Source organism: Salvelinus fontinalis, chromosome 2, assembly GCF_029448725.1.
Source record: "Salvelinus fontinalis isolate EN_2023a chromosome 2, ASM2944872v1, whole genome shotgun sequence".
NCBI classification, from domain to species: domain Eukaryota; kingdom Metazoa; phylum Chordata; class Actinopteri; order Salmoniformes; family Salmonidae; genus Salvelinus; species Salvelinus fontinalis.
In genome coordinates, this window is record NC_074666.1 from 96830527 (window position 1) to 96851651 (window position 21125).

Below are 21125 nucleotides of genomic sequence, written 5' to 3' on the forward strand. Positions count from 1 at the left end.
TCGGACCAAGATGCGGAGTAGGAGGTATTCATGATTTTAATGGCAAACCAACAAACACTACAAATAAACAAAACAACAAACGTGACTAACCTGCAACAGTCCTGTGTGGCCCAAACGCTAACACAGGAAACAAACACCCACAAAACACCAGTGAAACCCTGGCTGCCTTAGTATGACTCTCAATCAGAGACAAACGATACACACCTGTCTCTAATTGAGAATCATACCAGGCCGAACACAAAAACCCAACATAGAAATAGAAAACATAGACTGCCCACCCAACACTCACGCCCTGACCAAATAAAGACATACAAAACAAGAGAAAACAGGTCAGGAACGTGACACACACACACACACACACACACACACACACACACACACACACACACACACACACACACACACACACACACACACACACACACACACACACACACACGCACAAACACACACACACACGGAGGGAATGTTGTGTTTGTTTAATATTGTTTTAGGACTATGAAAATGGACAAAAGGATTAGCCTATGGATTATGAAAACAACAACAATAAATGGAAAAATGGGAGAGGAGAAATGACTAGAGACAGTGTTGTTTAACTCACTGACCATGACCCATGAGTTCTTCTTACCTTCGTTCAGCAGAAAAGTCTCCCTCTCTAAAGTTTAGAGGAGGACTCATAGACCAGTCACTCTTCATGGACACACAGCTGGGTACAGGGGAGGCTGGTCTCTCCTGCTTGATTGGACTTCAACACAACAGAGACAAACATTACATCTCTCATCTAATCTGAGCTCAGATGGGGAAACATAAGAACAGTTTCATTCCAAAAACCTATATATCACTTTTCAGAAACTTTCGTAAATTAGCTTGTATTTCTTGAAGACATTTTGAAAGAGATTGGTGTGTTTTTTCACTATCTAATCATGGCATGGGATTGTTCAATAACAGACATGCATTTGTTTAAAATCTATCACTTGATGGTTTCATTTCAGAGGACAAATAATCATGTTTTTTTGCTAAATGCTGTATATAAATATACTATTAATAGGTTTTATACAGTAATAATATATATCTGGCTCACTTTCAGTGAAATCAGTAGTACTGCTAGGTTTTACACAGTAATAATATATATCTGCCTCCCTCTCAGAGAAATCAGTAGTACTGCTAGGTTTTACACAGTAATAATATATATCTGCCTCACTCTCAGAGAAATCAGTAGTACTGATAGGTTATTCACAGTAATAATTTATATCTGCCCCACTCTCAGAGAAATCAGTAGTACTGCTAGGTTTTACACAGTAATAATATATATCTGCCTCACTCTCAGAGAAATCAGTAGTACTGCTAGGTTTTACACAGTAATAATATATATCTGCCTCACTCTCAGAGATATCAGAAGTACTGCTAGGTTTTACACAGTAATAATATATATCTGCCTCAGCCTCAGAGGAATCAGTAGTACTGCTAGATTTTACACAGTAATAATATATATCTTCCTTACTCTCAGAGAAATCAGTAGTACTGCTAGGTTTTATACAGTAATAATATATATCTACCTCACTCTCAGAGAAATCAGTAGTACTGATAGGTTTTACACAGTAATAATATATATCTGCCTCACTCTCAGAGAAATCAGTAGTACTGATAGGTTTTACACAGTAATAATATATATCTGCCTCACTCTCAGAGAAATCAGTAGTACTGCTAGGTTTTACACAGTAATAATATATATCTGCCTCACTCTCAGTGAAATCAGTGGTACTGCTAGGTTTTACACAGTAATAATATATATCTGCCTCACTCTCAGAGAAATCAGTAGTACTACTAGGTTTTATACAGTAATAATATATATCTGCCTCACTCTCAGTGAAATCAGTAGTACTACTAGGTTTTATACAGTAATAATATATATCTGCCTCACTCTCAGTGAAATCAGTAGGACAGCTAGGTTTTATACAGTAATAATATATATCTGCCTCACTCTCAGAGAAATCAGTAGTACTGCTAGGTTTTATACAGTAATAATATATATCTACCTCACTCTCAGAGAAATCAGTAGTACTGATAGGTTTTACACAGTAATAATATATATCTGCCTCACTCTCAGAGAAATCAGTAGTACTGCTAGGTTTTATACAGTAATAATATATATCTGCCTCACTCTCAGAGAAATCAGTAGTACGGCCAGGTTTTATACAGTAATAATATATATCTGCCTCACTCTCAGAGGAATCAGTAGTACTGCTAGGTTTTACACAGTAATAATATATATCTGCCTCACTCTCAGAGAAATCAGTAGTACTGCTAGGTTTTACACAGTAATAATATATATCTGCCTCACTCTCAGAGAAATCAGTAGTACTGCTAGGTTTTATACAGTAATAATATATATCTGCCTCAGCCTCAGAGGAATCAGTAGTACTGCTAGGTTTTACACAGTAATAATATATATCTGCCTCACTCTCAGAGAAATCAGCAGTACTGCTAGGTTTTACACAGTAATAAAATATATCTTCCTTACTCTCAGAGAAATCAGTAGTACTGCTAGGTTTTATACAGTATTAATATATATCTGCCTCAGCCTCAGAGGAATCAGTAGTACTGCTAGGTTTTACACAGTAATAATATATATCTACCTCACTCTCAGAGAAATCAGTAGTACTGCTAGGTTTTACACAGTAATAATATATATCTTCCTTACTCTCAGAGAAATCAGTAGTACTGCTAGGTTTTATACAGTAATAATATATATCTGCCTCAGCCTCAGAGAAATCAGTAGTACTGCTAGGTTTTACACAGTAATAATATATATCTGCCTCAGCCTCAGTGAAATTAGTAGGACAGCTAGGTTTTACACAGTAATAATATATATCTGCCTCAGCCTCAGAGAAATCAGAAGTACTACTAGGTTTTACACAGTAATAATATATATCTGACTCACTCTCAGAGAAATCAGTAGTACTGCTAGGTTTTACACAGTAATAATATATATCTTCCTTACTCTCAGAGAAATCAGTAGTACTACTAGGTTTTACACAGTAATAATATATATCTTCCTTACTCTCAGAGAAATCAGTAGTACTGCTAGGTTTTACACAGTAATAATATATATCTGCCTCACTCTCAGAGAAATCAGTAGTACTGCTAGGTTTTACACAGTAATAATATCTTCCTTACTCTCAGAGATATCAGTAGTCCTGCTAGGTTTTACACAGTAATAATATATATCTGCCTCACTCTCAGAGAAATCAGTAGTACTGCTAGGTTTTACACAGTAATAATATATATCTGTCTCACTCTCAGAGAAATCAGTAGTAATGCTAGGTTTTACACAGTAATAATATATATCTGTCTCACTCTCAGAGTAATCAGTCGTACTGCTAGGTTTTACACAGTAATAATATATATCTGTCTCACTCTCAGAGAAATCAGTAGTACTGCTAGGTTTTACACAGTAATAATATATATCTGTCTCACTCTCAGAGAAATCAATAGTACTGCTAGGTTTTATACAGTAATAATATATATCTGTCTCACTCTCAGAGAAATCAGTAGTAATGCTAGGTTTTACACAGTAATAATATATATCTGTCTCACTCTCAGAGTAATCAGTCGTACTGCTAGGTTTTACACAGTAATAATATATATCTGTCTCACTCTCAGAGAAATCAGTAGTAATGCTAGGTTTTACACAGTAATAATATATATCTGTCTCACTCTCAGAGAAATCAGTAGTACTGCTAGGTTTTATACAGTAATAATATATATCTGCCTCACTCTCAGAGAAATCAGTAGTACTGCTAGGTTTTACACAGTAATAATATATATCTGCCTCACTCTCAGAGAAATCAGTAGTACTGCTAGGTTTTACACAGTAATAATATATATCTGTCTCACTCTCAGAGAAATCAGTAGTACTGCTAGGTTTTACACAGTAATAATATATATCTGTCTCACTCTCAGAGAAATCAATAGTACTGCTAGGTTTTATACAGTAATAATATATATCTGTCTCACTCTCAGAGAAATCAGTAGTAATGCTAGGTTTTACACAGTAATAATATATATCTGTCTCACTCTCAGAGTAATCAGTCGTACTGCTAGGTTTTACACAGTAATAATATATATCTGTCTCACTCTCAGAGTAATCATGAGTACTGCTAGGTTTTACACAGTAATAATATATATCTGCCTCACTCTCAGTGAAATCAGTAGTACTGCTAGGTTTTACACAGTAATAATATATATCTGTCTCACTCTCAGAGTAATCAGTCGTACTGCTAGGTTTTACACAGTAATAATATATATCTGTCTCACTCTCAGAGAAATCAGTAGTACTGCTAGGTTTTACACAGTAATAATATATATCTGACTCACTCTCAGAGAAATCAGTAGGACTGCTAGGTTTTACACAGTAATAATATATATCTGCCTCACTCTCAGAGAAATCAGTAGTACTGATAGGTTTTACACAGTAATAATATATATCTGCCTCACTCTCAGAGTAATCAGTCGTACTGCTAGGTTTTACACAGTAATAATATATATCTGTCTCACTCTCAGAGTAATCAGTCGTACTGCTAGATTTTACACAGTAATAATATATATCTGCCTCACTCTCAGAGAAATCAGTAGTACTGCTAGGTTTTATACAGTAATAATATATATCTGTCTCACTCTCAGAGAAATCAGTAGTACTGCTAGGTTTTATACAGTAATAATATATATCTGTCTCACTCTCAGAGTAATCAGTCGTACTGCTAGGTTTTATACAGTAATAATATATATCTGTCTCACTCTCAGAGAAATCAGTAGTACTGCTAGGTTTTATACAGTAATAATATATATCTGCCTCACTCTCAGAGAAATCAGTAGTACTGCTAGGTTTTATACAGTAATAATATATATCTGCCTCACTCTCAGAGTAATCAGTAGTACTGCTAGGTTTTACACAGTAATAATATATATCTGCCTCACTCTCAGAGAAATCAGTAGTACTGCTAGGTTTTATACAGTAATAATATATATCTGTCTCACTCTCAGAGTAATCAGTCGTACTGCTAGGTTTTATACAGTAATAATATATATCTGTCTCACTCTCAGAGAAATCAGTAGTACTGCTAGGTTTTATACAGTAATAATATATATCTGCCTCACTCTCAGAGTAATCAGTCGTACTGCTAGGTTTTACACAGTAATAATATATATCTGCCTCACTCTCAGAGAAATCAGTAGTACTGCTAGGATTACACAGTAATAATATATATCTGCCTCACTCTCAGAGAAATCAGTAGTACTGCTAGGTTTTACACAGTAATAATATATATCTGCCTCACTCTCAGAGAAATCAGTAGTACTGATAGGTTTTACACAGTAATAATATATATCTGCCTCACTCTCAGAGTAATCAGTCGTACTGCTAGGTTTTACACAGTAATAATATATATCTGTCTCACTCTCAGAGTAATCAGTCGTACTGCTAGGTTTTATACAGTAATAATATATATCTGTCTCACTCTCAGAGTAATCAGTCGTACTGCTAGGTTTTATACAGTAATAATATATATCTGTCTCACTCTCAGAGAAATCAGTAGTACTGCTAGGTTTTATACAGTAATAATATATATCTGCCTCACTCTCAGAGAAATCAGTAGTACTGCTAGGTTTTATACAGTAATAATATATATCTGCCTCACTCTCAGAGAAATCAGTAGTACTGCTAGGTTTTATACAGTAATAATATATATCTGCCTCACTCTCAGAGTAATCAGTAGTACTGCTAGGTTTTACACAGTAATAATATATATCTGCCTCACTCTCAGAGAAATCAGTAGTACTGCTAGGTTTTATACAGTAATAATATATATCTGTCTCACTCTCAGAGTAATCAGTCGTACTGCTAGGTTTTATACAGTAATAATATATATCTGTCTCACTCTCAGAGAAATCAGTAGTACTGCTAGGTTTTATACAGTAATAATATATATCTGCCTCACTCTCAGAGTAATCAGTCGTACTGCTAGGTTTTACACAGTAATAATATATATCTGCCTCACTCTCAGAGAAATCAGTAGTACTGCTAGGATTACACAGTAATAATATATATCTGCCTCACTCTCAGAGAAATCAGTAGTACTGCTAGGTTTTACACAGTAATAATATATATCTGCCTCACTCTCAGAGAAATCAGTAGTACTGCTAGGTTTTACACAGTAATAATATATATCTGCCTCACTCTCAGAGTAATCAGTCGTACTGCTAGGTTTTACACAGTAATAATATATATCTGCCTCACTCTCAGAGAAATCAGTAGTACTGCTAGGTTTTACACAGTAGAGTAATCAGTCGTACTGCTAGGTTTTACACAGTAGAGTAATCAGTCGTACTGCTAGGTTTTACACAGTAGAGTAATCAGTCGTACTGCTAGGTTTTACACAGTAGAGTAATCAGTCGTACTGCTAGGTTTTACACAGTAGAGTAATCAGTCGTACTGCTAGGTTTTACACAGTAGAGTAATCAGTCGTACTGCTAGGTTTTACACAGTAGAGTAATCAGTCGTACTGCTAGGTTTTACACAGTAGAGTAATCAGTCGTACTGCTAGGTTTTACACAGTAGAGTAATCAGTCGTACTGCTAGGTTTTACACAGTAGAGTAATCAGTCGTACTGCTAGGTTTTACACAGTAGAGTAATCAGTCGTACTGCTAGGTTTTACACAGTAGAGTAATCAGTCGTACTGCTAGGTTTTACACAGTAGAGTAATCAGTCGTACTGCTAGGTTTTACACAGTAGAGTAATCAGTCGTACTGCTAGGTTTTACACAGTAGAGTAATCAGTCGTACTGCTAGGTTTTACACAGTAGAGTAATCAGTCGTACTGCTAGGTTTTACACAGTAGAGTAATCAGTCGTACTGCTAGGTTTTACACAGTAGAGTAATCAGTCGTACTGCTAGGTTTTACACAGTAGAGTAATCAGTCGTACTGCTAGGTTTTACACAGTAGAGTAATCAGTCGTACTGCTAGGTTTTACACAGTAGAGTAATCAGTCGTACTGCTAGGTTTTACACAGTAGAGTAATCAGTCGTACTGCTAGGTTTTACACAGTAGAGTAATCAGTCGTACTGCTAGGTTTTACACAGTAGAGTAATCAGTCGTACTGCTAGGTTTTACACAGTAGAGTAATCAGTCGTACTGCTAGGTTTTACACAGTAGAGTAATCAGTCGTACTGCTAGGTTTTACACAGTAGAGTAATCAGTCGTACTGCTAGGTTTTACACAGTAGAGTAATCAGTCGTACTGCTAGGTTTTACACAGTAGAGTAATCAGTCGTACTGCTAGGTTTTACACAGTAGAGTAATCAGTCGTACTGCTAGGTTTTACACAGTAGAGTAATCAGTCGTACTGCTAGGTTTTACACAGTAGAGTAATCAGTCGTACTGCTAGGTTTTACACAGTAGAGTAATCAGTCGTACTGCTAGGTTTTACACAGTAGAGTAATCAGTCGTACTGCTAGGTTTTACACAGTAGAGTAATCAGTCGTACTGCTAGGTTTTACACAGTAGAGTAATCAGTCGTACTGCTAGGTTTTACACAGTAGAGTAATCAGTCGTACTGCTAGGTTTTACACAGTAGAGTAATCAGTCGTACTGCTAGGTTTTACACAGTAGAGTAATCAGTCGTACTGCTAGGTTTTACACAGTAGAGTAATCAGTCGTACTGCTAGGTTTTACACAGTAGAGTAATCAGTCGTACTGCTAGGTTTTACACAGTAGAGTAATCAGTCGTACTGCTAGGTTTTACACAGTAGAGTAATCAGTCGTACTGCTAGGTTTTACACAGTAGAGTAATCAGTCGTACTGCTAGGTTTTACACAGTAGAGTAATCAGTCGTACTGCTAGGTTTTATACAGTAGAGTAATCAGTAGTACTGCTAGGTTTTACACAGTAGAGTAATCAGTCGTACTGCTAGGTTTTACACAGTAGAGTAATCAGTCGTACTGCTAGGTTTTATACAGTAGAGTAATCAGTAGTACTGCTAGGTTTTACACAGTAGAGTAATCAGTAGTACTGCTAGGTTTTACACAGTAGAGTAATCAGTCGTACTGCTAGGTTTTACACAGTAATAATATATATCTGTCTCACTCTCAGAGAAATCAGTAGTACTGCTAGGTTTTATACAGTAATAATATATATCTACCTCACTCTCAGAGAAATCAGTAGTACTGCTAGGTTTTACACAGTAATAATATATATCTGCCTCACTCTCAGAGAAATCAGTAGTACTGCTAGGTTTTATACAGTAATAATATATATCTGCCTCATTCTCAGAGAAATCAGTAGTACTGCTAGGTTTTACACAGTAATAATATATATCTGCCTCACTCTCAGAGAAATCAGTAGTACTGCTAGGTTTTATACAGTAATAATATATATCTGCCTCACTCTCAGAGAAATCAGTAGTACTGCTAGGTTTTACACAGTAATAATATATATCTGCCTCACTCTCAGAGAAATCAGTAGTACTGCTAGGTTTTACACAGTAATAATATATATCTGCCTCACTCTCAGAGAAATCAGTAGTACTGCTAGGTTTTACACAGTAATAATATATATCTGCCTCACTCTCAGAGAAATCAGTAGTACTGCTAGGTTTTACACAGTAATAATATATATCTGCCTCACTCTCAGAGAAATCAGTAGTACTGCTAGGTTTTACACAGTAATAATATATATCTGTCTCACTCTCAGAGAAATCAGTAGTACTGCTAGGTTTTACACAGTAATAATATATATCTGCCTCACTCTCAGAGAAATCAGTAGTACTGCTAGGTTTTACACAGTAATAATATATATCTGCCTCACTCTCAGAGAAATCAGTAGTACTGCTAGGTTTTACACAGTAATAATATATATCTGCCTCACTCTCAGAGAAATCAGTAGTACTGCTAGGTTTTACACAGTAATAATATATATCTGTCTCACTCTCAGAGAAATCAGTAGTACTGCTAGGTTTTATACAGTAATAATATATATCTGCCTCACTCTCAGAGTAATCAGTAGTACTGCTAGGTTTACACAGTAATAATATATATCTGCCTCACTCTCAGAGAAATCAGTAGTACTGCTAGGTTTTACACAGTAATAATATATATCTGCCTCACTCTCAGAGAAATCAGTAGTACTGCTAGGTTTTACACAGTAATAATATATATCTGCCTCACTCTCAGAGAAATCAGTAGTACTGCTAGGTTTTACACAGTAATAATATATATCTGCCTCACTCTCAGAGAAATCAGTAGTACTGCTAGGTTTTATACAGTAATAATATATATCTGCCTCACTCTCAGAGAAATCAGTAGTACTGCTAGGTTTTACACAGTAATAATATATATCTGCCTCACTCTCAGAGAAATCAGTAGTACTGCTAGGTTTTACACAGTAATAATATATATCTGCCTCACTCTCAGAGAAATCAGTAGTACTGCTAGGTTTTACACAGTAATAATATATATCTGCCTCACTCTCAGAGAAATCAGTAGTACTGCTAGGTTTTACACAGTAATAATATATATCTGCCTCACTCTCAGTGAAATCAGTAGTACTGCTAGGTTTTACAGAGTAATAATATATATCTGCCTCACTCTCAGAGAAATTAGTAGTACTGCTAGGTTTTACACAGTAATAATATATATCTGCCTCACTCTCAGTGAAATCAGTAGTACTGCTAGGTTTTATACAGTAATAATATATATCTGCCTCACTCTCAGAGAAATTAGTAGTACTGCTAGGATTTACACAGTAATAATATATATCTGCCTCACTCTCAGAGAAATCAGTAGTACTGCTAGGTTTTACACAGTACTAATATACAGTATATCTGCCTCACTCTCAGGGAAATCAGAAGTACTGATGGGTTTTACACAGTAATAATATATATCTGCCTCACTCTCAGAGAAATCAGTAGTACTGCTAGGTTTTATACAGTAATAGTATATATATTTCTCACTCTCAGAGAAATCAGTAGTACTGCTAGGTTTTATACAGTAATAATATATATCTGCCTCACTCTCAGAGAAATCAGTAGTACTGCTAGGTTTTACACAGTAATAATATATATCTGCCTCACTCTCAGAGAAATCAGTAGTACTGCTAGGTTTAATACAGTAATAATATATATCTGCCTCACTCTCAGAGAAATCAGTAGTACTGCTAGGTTTTATACAGTAATAATATATATCTGCCTCACTCTCAGAGAAATCAGTAGTACTGCTAGGTTTTATACAGTAATAATATATATCTGCCTCACTCTCAGAGAAATCAGTAGTACTGCTAGGTTTTACACAGTAATAATATATATCTGCCTCACTCTCAGAGAAATCAGTAGTACTGCTAGGTTTTACACAGTAATAATATATATCTGCCTCACTCTCAGAGAAATCAGTAGTACTGCTAGGTTTTACACAGTAATAATATATATCTGCCTCACTCTCAGAGAAATCAGTAGTACTGCTAGGTTTTACACAGTAATAATATATATCTGCCTCACTCTCAGAGAAATCAGCAGTACTGCTAGGTTTTACACAGTAATAATATATATATGCCTCACTCTCAGAGAAATCTACACTACACTACAATTTAAAAGACACCACAGTTGAGGGATATTGGGAAAGTAATTCTGCTTTGAACGTTGATTAACTTGTAACCTCACTTGTGAGAAAATGTCCTTTGAATATTTTGGTACCTACTGGAGAGCTCTTCTTTGTCTACAGGGCTGTTATTTTGGCAGATAATGTCACCCATCTAAATAAATAGTTAATTAAAAAAAATAATGAACTAAATGTACGGTGTTTTTGGTTGATGTCAGTTTCATTGTTTGTTATGCTATAAATGGTTATTTTATGGTTGAAAGTGGTGAAATTAACTAGAAAATGTTATATAATTACTACTTTAGTAAGGAATTACACATTATTCGGTACTACTGCAGTTGCTACATAATTTCAATAGATGGCAACATAAGACCACAAATTATATTTCAGGAGATGAGTTCAGTTTTCTCCCTGGATACACCACCACTCCCCTCACAGGAAAACTCCTGTGTGCTTCTTCCTGTCCCGTCCGTCACTGCTAACGCAAGAGGAAGGACTGAAAAAAGCATTTAACAGATTCCTGTGAAGTAATATAATGATGATTCATGTTTATTATTACCTGTTTTTATGCTCATGTTTTGAAATTATACTTCATTAATATAACGATTACCAATAAGCCTGAACATTAATTCAGTCGTCTCTGGTTGAGAAAAACGTATTTTCATAGTACATTCATTGTCAAATTCATCGACCAGCATCAAGCTGCTCTGCCTTCTCGAGCAAGTAGCCAACTCAGCCCCGCTAAAAGGCTGGTGTCGTTACTCTGCATTCTCCAGGGACATGTTGAGGTAAATTTACTAACCGGGAGGGTTGAATTATGTAATTTATTGGTGGGCTGGAAGATGCACTCTTGTCTTTTCTATTCCGAGGTTGTTTACTTGCAATATCAGATTAAAGATAATTTTTTTTATAATGCATGTATACTAAGGTTGAGGTTCTGACCAGTGATTATTTACTCAGGGTTCAATACCTGCTATTGTCACAATTGTTTTGCTCTCCCAAAAGCAACACAGCCCTAATACGAGATATATAGCTAACAGTAAAGTAATGAGTGACCATTTTAGAAAATCATGGGACATATTGTCTGTGGTTGTATGCTATTTTATGTCAATCATATTGCTGCTTGTAGTCTGTAACTGACACTTTGTGGTCTTATGCTGCCATCTATTGGAAATATTTAGCAATTAAAAGTTATTAATTCACCTACAGACATTGCTGTTAATTCCTTAGATCAGTATCTAACCTGCCCCACCTATCCCAAGCCAATTGCTGGACTTTCACATAGAGGTTTCCAGGTCACCCAGTTCAAGACACATTTGAAAAAAAATAACTAATTTGGCTTGTTTATCAAGTGTTCTGCCTTGCAATAATAAATACCATGAAAGGGCCCTAGAATTAGGGTTAGGGGTTAAGGGTTAAGGCTAAAATAGGTAATACATAGGGTTAGGGGTTAAGGGTTAGGGGTTAAGGCTAAAATAGGTTACACATAGGGTTAGGGGTTAAGGGTTAGGGGTTAAGGCTAAAATAGGTTACACATAGGGTTAGGGGTTAAGGGTTAGGGGTTAAGGGTTAGGGGTTAAGGCTAAAATAGGTTACACATAGGGTTAGGGGTTAAGGGTTAGGGGTTAGGGGTTAAGGCTAAAATAGGTTACACATAGGGTTAGGGGTTAAGGGTTAGGGGTTAAGGGTTAGGGGTTAGGGGTTAAGGGTTAAGGCTAAAATAGGTTACACATAGGGTTAAGGGTTAAGGGTTAGGGGTTAAGGGTTAAGGGTTAAGGGTTAGGGGTTAGGGGTTAAGAGTTAAGGGTTAGGGGTTAAGGCTAAAATAGGTAATACCTAGGGTTAGAGTTTCTGTATAGCATTTTATAGCATCTGCTGATATAAAAAGGGCTTTAGAAATACATTTGATTGATTGTTAGGTTTAGGGTTTTTAAGGCAAAAAAACAGTATGGGTTTATAGCTCTCTTGGTCTTCTGTGGGTACTACATGACTTATTCGCGACATTTGCTAGGCTCATAATCTGAGGTAGCAACTGAGTCAGATCTACAAATCAATGAGCTAGACCTGTCCTTTTGGTTTGCAACTCAGTGAACCTGTGCAGCATTCATTCAATTCGATGCCTACAAACGAATATTTAGATGCATATCAAATTACCCAGCAGCCATGAAGAAACAACAAGTTGTCAAAAGAGTGTAATTTCTTAATTAAAAATGTATTCAGGCTGTTTAAATCAGTCACATCTTGAAAAACAGGACATGTGTTTTGTTTTGATTGTATACCTTTTTCTGAAAACAAATATGGTTCAAATGCTTAACGTTTGATGGCGCCAGGCATCACAACTGGGTTACCTGACCCTTTAAGGGAACGAGGGCAGTATTGAAAAGTTTGGATGAAAAGCGTGCCCAAAGTAAACTGCCTGTTACTCAGGCCTGAAGCTAGGATATGCATATGCATGGTAGCATTGGATTGAAAACACTCTAAAGTTTCCAAAACGGTTCAAATAACTGTTTAAATAATAAAACACTGATATGGCAGGCGAAAACCTGAGGAAAATCCATCCAGGAAGTGTGATTCTTTTGATGTGAGTGTTTTTCCATTGAAAGCCTATCGACCATATACGTGGATAGGACCCAGATTGCAGTTCCTATGGTTTCCACTAGATGTCAACAGTCTTTAGATAATGTTTCAGGATTGTATTCTGAGAAATGAAGAAGAATGACAGCATTTCATGAGTGGTCGGGTCGAATGAACTAGAGCTTTTTTCGCACGTGACTGGGAGCGAGACCTCTTCTTTTTCCTTTGTATTGAATTTTTGGGGAGGATATAAAGAAGGACTTTATCGAAAAAAACAAACATTTATTGTGTAACATGGAGTCTTGTGAGTGCAACCATATGAAGATCATCAATGGTAAGTGATTAATTTTATCGCTATTTCTGACTTTCGGAACTCCTCTACTTGGCTGGAAAATGATTGTATGCTTTTGTATGCGGGGCGCTGTCCTCAGATAATCGCATGGTATACTTTTGCCGTAAAGCCTTTTTGAAATCTGACACAGCGGCTGGATTAACAAGAAGTTAATCCTTATTTTGATGTATGACACTTGTATCTTCATGAAAGTTAAATATTTATATTTCTGTAATTTGAATTTCGCGCTCTGCAATTTCACCAGATGTTGTCGAGGTGTCCCACTAGCGGGATGCCTATCCCAAAGAGGTTTTAACGTGTACACAGTTGAACAGGGAGTTCTCACAAAGTAGCCTTGTTTAACCTTGTTAATAATAAGCTGAGGTCAATGTTTACGGTTAATGCAGACAGGTTTCATTGCCAACAATAGCAAAGCAGGCATTGTGACGCAGAACAATGAGCTGGGAATAGAACGTTCAGAAGGTGAGTTGGTGCCACGGTGCTCAATACAACTAATAGGAGCTTGCAGGGTGAAAAATGACCTGAAATAAGGTCTGTTTTTTCACAATTAGCTCACAACTAGGGACATATGGTAATGTTATGAAACTGGGCTCCATGGCGAATGCAATGAACTAGTCATCAGGGGAAAAAAGTAATGTGTCCAGCCTACTTGAGGCACCCCGAAAAATAATATTAAAAAGTTTGGTCCTTGGATACAGAGGGGTTAAACACTAAAGTTACCGTCCATCTAGTGAAGAGAGGAGAACTGGATAGAGGTAGCCAGCATCCATCAACGAGAGAGACGAAAAAAAACGGGGAGCTCCATCGGTCCACAAGAAATGCAGGCAGCCGGAAATGATGTAGTGGTAGCTATGGTAACTAGGATGCTGCTGGTATAGAAGCTAGCTTATCTAGCTGTACCGACTAACTTGGCGAGCTAGCAGGTCTTTCGGCTGACCCTCGTCTCGAGGATGATGACGAATCCAGTGAACCACAAAATGAAACAAGGATAGAGATGGCTACACTCATACTGTCCCTGACTGTAAAGCAAAAAGCAAATTGAACAATAGACTTCGCCGTCTCAACACTGTAGGGAACTCTGAGATCTGGGACCATATCCACAAAGCGTCTCAAAGTAGAAAATTGGTCGTATAAGTGCTGAGAATAAAGACATTTTACACTTATGGGTATACATTAAAGCTATGCATGAAGTCTAGTCCCACCTAGTCGGCAGATATTTAGGACACCTCGTGAGCTGTCTTAAGTAGTTAAGAGTTAACAGCAGGTGTCTTGATAATACTATAGAATCATGCAGTGAGTCAGTGGCTCCTGCGCCACATGTAATTGCTTTGTAGTAGTTAAAAATAATGTTTTATATTTCTATATGATCAATCTATAAATAATATAGATCTACATGTCTTGTGCCTTTGGCAATGATTTATGTATAACAAGTGATACCGTTTTGTCTTAATTTTGGCAGATTAAATCATGTTAATTTCTGAAGAATAACTCAGGTTTTTGCCCAAAGGAATTGGATTTATGGTTGAAAGGTGGCTGGTTCGAATCCCTGGGCGGGCGCTGGAAAAATCAGGCGGAATTGATCTGACCACTGGAGGGCTGCTGGGTTCACATCCTCAAAACATTCACCTTTCGTTGATCAGAACTCGAGAGGCTCTTCTTCACTGAACCCCAAAATATATAATTTTATAATTTTATAAATGTTATAATTTTTAGTGGTTCCATATATTAAGGAAGTGATAGAAGCATTTTTGGTTCTATAAGGAACCTTCTTTTCTAAGAGTGTATAATAAACACGTTTTTCTTTTGATTATTTAATTCTCTACATCATGTTATTTCAAGTTCTCCCTTTGGAGCGCAACATCACGTTGTTAAAAAATAATCCTAAATTGGGCGTGGCTATAAATTGGGCAATTGAAGGCATCTGGGGCGTAATATGTGTCTGATGAATATGAACATTGTATGCAACGTTGTAGGCAACATTATTGGCAAGGGACTTGATGCCTACTATGCCAAAGATATTTAGAGTTGTTAAACGGGTGTGAAGAGTGTGTTGATATAATGGTAATATTGTCAAAATTCTGCTTGTAAAAACGATCAGAATTGGTTAAATAAATATGCATTCCATTATATTAGGCAATAATTAAGAGTAGGCAAAGTGGTTGTGTCGTGAAAATTGTATCAAATGTCTTATATTGCAACGAGTACAGTCAGGGTGCCGTGGAACCCCTGCAGTACCTCCACAGACCCCGGATTGAGAACCCCTGCAGTACCTCCACAGACCCCGGATTGAGAACCCCTGCAGTACCTCCACAGACCCCGGATTGAGAACCCCTGCAGTACCTCCACAGACCCCGGATTGAGAACCCCTGCAGTACCTCCTCAGACCCCGGATTGAGAACCCCTGCAGTACCTCCACAGACCCTGGATTGAGAACCCCTGCAGTACCTCCACAGACCCCGGATTGAGAACCCCTGCAGTACCTCCACAGACCCCGGATTGAGAACCCCTGATTTAGCAGATGCTCTTATCCAGAGCGATTTACAATAAGTGCATTCATCTTAAGATAGCTAGGTGAGACAACCACATATCACAGTCAGATATACAGGATACCAACATTACATTCCTGTTAAACAATGGATATATAGATATCTAGATGAGACAACCACATATCAGAGTCAAATATACAGGATACAAACATTAAATTTCAGCTAAACAATGGAAATATAGCGTTTTGCTAAGAAACTAATTTTCATACACATCTAAAATATACTAATAAAAAATCTGAGGACAGTAATGGAAGGTACCCAAGAACAACCATTTCTGATTAAAAAACAAATGTGAAAAACTGTGGAAATAGCATTTAGGAAATAAACACTCAATAGTTTATAAACACAATTGTAATCTTACCTCTTAGCTTTGATGTCATGTTCCCCAGAGTGTCTCATTTTAGAGGCAGGACGCCCCTCCTTTCTCTCCCCAGAGAGACTCATTTTAGAGGCAGGGCCTCCCTCCTCTCTCTTCCCAGAGAGACTCATTTTAGAGCACTGACCCCTAAACAGAGATCCAGCATGTTGGTTGTGGTTAACAGTAATTCTTGAATGTCAATTGTTCTCATTTAATAATCATCTCTTATAAAACATTTACTAACAGACATAGAAACAGTCAGGTGATTTAATGCATCACATGAACATGTAGTTGACATTTCATCTCCATGGTAACTGTCAACAATAATAAGTCACTGTTTGTTAAGGTAGTTATAGACAGTACAGCAACACTAATAATAACAATAATAATAATAATAAGTCACTGTTTGTTAAGGTAGTTATAGACAGTACAGCAACAATAATAATAATAATAATAATAATAATAATAATAAAGTCACTGTTTGTTAAGGTAGTTATAGACAGTACAGCAACAATAATAATAATAATAATAAGTCACTGTTTGTTAAGGTAGTTATAGACAGAACAGCAACAATAATAATAATAATAATAAGTCACTGTTTGTTAAGGTAGTTCTATACAGAACAGCAACAATAATAACAATAATAATAATAATAATAATAATAAGTCACTGTTTGTTAAGGTAGTTATAGACAGTACAGCAACAATAATAATAAGAATAATAAGTCACTGTTTGTTAAGGTAGTTATAGACAGTACAGCAACAATAATAATAATAATAATAATAATAAGTCACTGTTTGTTAAGGTAGTTATAGACAGTACAGCAACAATAATAATAATAATAATAATAATAAGTCACTGTTTGTTAAGGTAGTTATAGACAGTACAGCAACAATAATAATAATGATAATAAGTCACTGTTTATTAAGGTAGTTATAGACAGTACAGCAACAATAATAATAATAATAATAAGTCACTGTTTGTTAAGGTAGTTATAGACAGTACAGCAACAATAATAATAATAATAAGTCACTGTTTGTTAAGGTAGTTCTAGACAGTACAGCAACAATAATAATAATAATAATAATAAGTCACTGTTTGTTAAGGTAGTTATAGACAGTACAACAACACAAGGCCATGTCTCACAATTATTTTTATTAATTAAAAGTAGGCTATTTATTGTCTTTCAATCTGTTATTTTCTAAATGTATGTGAGAATATAGACAGAATGGATAAAACTGGAGTGATTGATCTGAGGGGGAAATCATTGATCAATTCAGAAAGGTTTAATGCATCAAGTAAGAGATGTTATATTATGTAAAGTAGGCTAGGTTATAATGTATAGTAGTGGGTTGTTAGTGATATGTAGATGTTATATTATGTAATGTAGACTAGGTTATAATGTATAGTAGTGAGTTGTTAGTGATATGTAGATGTTATATTATGTAAAGTAGGCTAGGTTATAATGTATAGTAGTGGGTTGTTAGTGATATGTATATGTTATATAATGTAAAGTAGACTAGGTTATAATGTATAGTAGTGGGTTGTTAGTGATATGTAGATGTTATATTATGTAAAGTAGACTAGGTTATAATGTATAGTAGTGGGTTGTTAGTGATATGTAGATGTTATATTATGTAAAGTAGACTAGGTTATAATGTATAGTAGTGGGTTGTTAGTGATATGTAGATGTTATATTATGTAAAGTAGACTAGGTTATAATGTATAGTAGTGGGTTGTTAGTGATATGTAGATGTTATATTATGTAAAGTAGACTAGGTTATAATGTATAGTAGTGGGTTGTTAGTGATATGTAGATGTTATATTATGTAAAGTAGACTAGGTTATAATGTATAGTAGTGGGTTGTTAGTGATATGTAGATGTTATATTATGTAAAGTAGACTAGGTTATAATGTATAGTAGTGGTTGTTAGTGATATGTAGATGTTATATTATGTAAAGTAGACTAGGTTATAATGTATAGTAGCAGGTTGTTAGTGATATGCACATCGAGGTCTATACCTCGGCTATAGCCTACATATCATAGATGACCAGTCTAAACCTGTTCAGATCAGTTCACATAATGGTATAGTCCTACCAGTAGCAGGACAGAGAATGTACTGTATATAACCTACATCTCATAGATGACCAGCCTAAACCTGTTCAGGTCAGTTCACATAATGTTATAGTCCTACCAGTAGCAGGACAGAGAATGTACTGTATATAACCTACATATCATAGATGACCAGTCTAAACCTGTTCAGATCAGTTCACATAATGTTATAGTCCTACCAGTAGCAGGACAGAGAATGTAGCCAAGGCCATCAGGTCGGTCGGCTTGATAAGCAGTGATGTATTTTTTTTAGGTGAGGGAGCGCAAGAAAATATGTAAATTACGTCAAAATTTCTTCAAAGTTTGTACCGACAGATGTAGCCTATTGAATTGCCTATCATTACAGTTCTCTCCAACCCTGTTCCTGGGGCGCTACCCTCCGGTAGGGTTTCACTCCAACCCTGTTCCTGGAGCTCTACCCTCCGGTAGGGTTTCACTCCAACCCTGTTCCTGGGGCGCTACCCTCCGGTAGGGTTCCACTCCAACCCTGTTCCTGGAGCTCTACCCTCCGGTAGGGTTTCACTCCAACCCTGTTCCTGGGGCGCTAGCCTCCGGTAGGGTTTCACTCCAACGCTGTTCCTGGAGCTCTACCCTCCGGTAGGGTTTCACTCCAACCCTGTTCCTGGGGCGCTACCCTCCGGTAGGGTTTCACTCCAACCCTGTTCCTGGGGCGCTAGCCTCCGGTAGGGTTTCACTCCAACCCTGTTCCTGGAGCTCTACCCTCCGGTAGGGTTTCACTCCAACCCTGTTCCTGGGGCGCTACCCTCCGGTAGGGTTTCACTCCAACGCTGTTCCTGGAGCTCTACCCTCCGGTAGGGTTTCACTCCAACACCAGTTGTAACTAACCTGATTTAAGTTATAAACCAACTAATTATTTTAATCAGGTGACTAGTTTTGAATAGTAAGGAAAACCTACAGGATGGTATCTCTCCAGGAATTGGATCGGAGAGCCCTGTTTTAGAAGATGAATAAAATCCATCCTCCAATTGTTTTTTTACTATTCAGCTTCAGTTAACCGTCCTAAAATCTTATTAGAAGTTGGTATATTTGTGTAACAGTAACGTTACCATTTACCTGGTAATTAAATATAATTTATTTAGAATTGATCAGAATAATTTTTTCGTGTATTCTCAAATTGAAAGTGCTCCCTCGCGCTCCCCAGTACTACACACATGATGATCAGTGATCATAGATAAAACCTACTCTGGACTATTAAATGTCTGAAGACGAACTAACTTTATAATAGTTTGTATGTAGCCTCTAGACTTACCAGAGTCTGCTCGTCTTTCCTTCAAATCAATACTTTTACCCGACTTCTAATGTTGCAGAGAAATGTGCGCCACAGTTTCAACATCCATTTTGTAAGTGCATTCGCCTACAAAAGTACTTTCAACTTCATGAGGAAATTACATAACCAGAATTCCTAAACCCAGAGACGCAACATCCCGAGTCTACCGGGACCGCTGGGGAAGCAGACTGTAGGAAGTAGACCAAAGCCGTGATTTGGGGTTTGAGAAGTCATACGATAAGTGAAAAATGATTCCTTAGTTGTACATTTTCTCGAAATCTAAAGGCAAAACCTAGATTCGAGCCAATGTTTTAAGTAGTTGAACATGTTATTACTCCAACTTCGTGAAAGTGACAAACTGACAGGTTATTATTTTAGTTAAAAAATACTTTATATCGAAGGAGTGTCTTTGGTTTGACGGCCTGCACATGCGCAGTTCGGCGTGAGACGACCGTTATACCCGATAATGTGTTTCTGCGTATGCGCTGAGTAAACCAACGTTGCCATGACATGTGCATCTGTTTCTAGTTAGTATAAATGTATGTGCATATTACACTATATTACACTTTTGGAGCGGCAGGTAACCTAGTGGTTAGAGCGTTGGGCCAGTAACCGGAGCTGACAAGGTAAACATCTGTCGTTCTGCCCCTGAACAAGGCAGTTAACCCACTGTTCCCTGGTAGGCCATCATTGTAATAAATAATTTGTTCTTAAACTGACTTGCTTAGTTAAATAAAGGTTACTTAAAAAAAAGATATATATATATGTAACGGATGTGAAATGGCTAGCTAGTTAGCAGGTACGCGCTACTAGCATTTCAATCAGTTACGTCACTTGCTCTGAGACTTAAGTAGGGTTGCCCCTTGCTCTGCAAGGGCCGCGGCTTTTGTGGAGCGATGGGTAACGACGCTACGTGGGTGTCAGTTGTTGATGTGTGCAGAGGGTCCCTGGTTCGCGCCCGTGTCGGGGCGAGGGGACGTGCTAAAGTTATACTGTTACATTGGTGCCGTGACCCGGATCACTGGTTGCTGCGGAAAAGGAGGAGGTTGAAAGGGGGGTGAGTGTAACGGATGTGAAATGGCTAGCTAGTTAGCAGGTACGCGCTACTAGCATTTCAATCAGTTACGTCACTTGCTCTGAGACTTAAGTAGGGTTGCCCCTTGCTCTGCAAGGGCCGCGGCTTTTGTGGAGCGATGGGTAACGACGCTTCGTGGGTGTCAGTTGTTGATGTGTGCAGAGGGTCCCTGGTT

The 21125-nt window shown here is 37.1% G+C and overlaps 1 protein-coding gene across 1 annotated transcript in view; it reads right to left on the bottom strand.

Annotated features, from left to right (window-relative positions):
- The window catches only part of LOC129868503 (NLR family CARD domain-containing protein 3-like), a 34278-nt gene extending 13694 nt beyond the window's left edge, over positions 1–20584 (bottom strand). Inside the window, exons 1-3 of the mRNA XM_055942550.1 lie at positions 19858–20584; positions 16478–16621; positions 629–745 (exon numbers count right to left, since the gene is read on the bottom strand). Coding sequence (XP_055798525.1) covers positions 629–745; positions 16478–16605 — 245 coding nt within the window. The 5' untranslated portion in view covers positions 16606–16621; positions 19858–20584. The remainder of the gene's footprint in view (positions 1–628; positions 746–16477; positions 16622–19857) is intronic.
- Between the last annotated feature and the right edge of the window lie 541 nt (positions 20585–21125).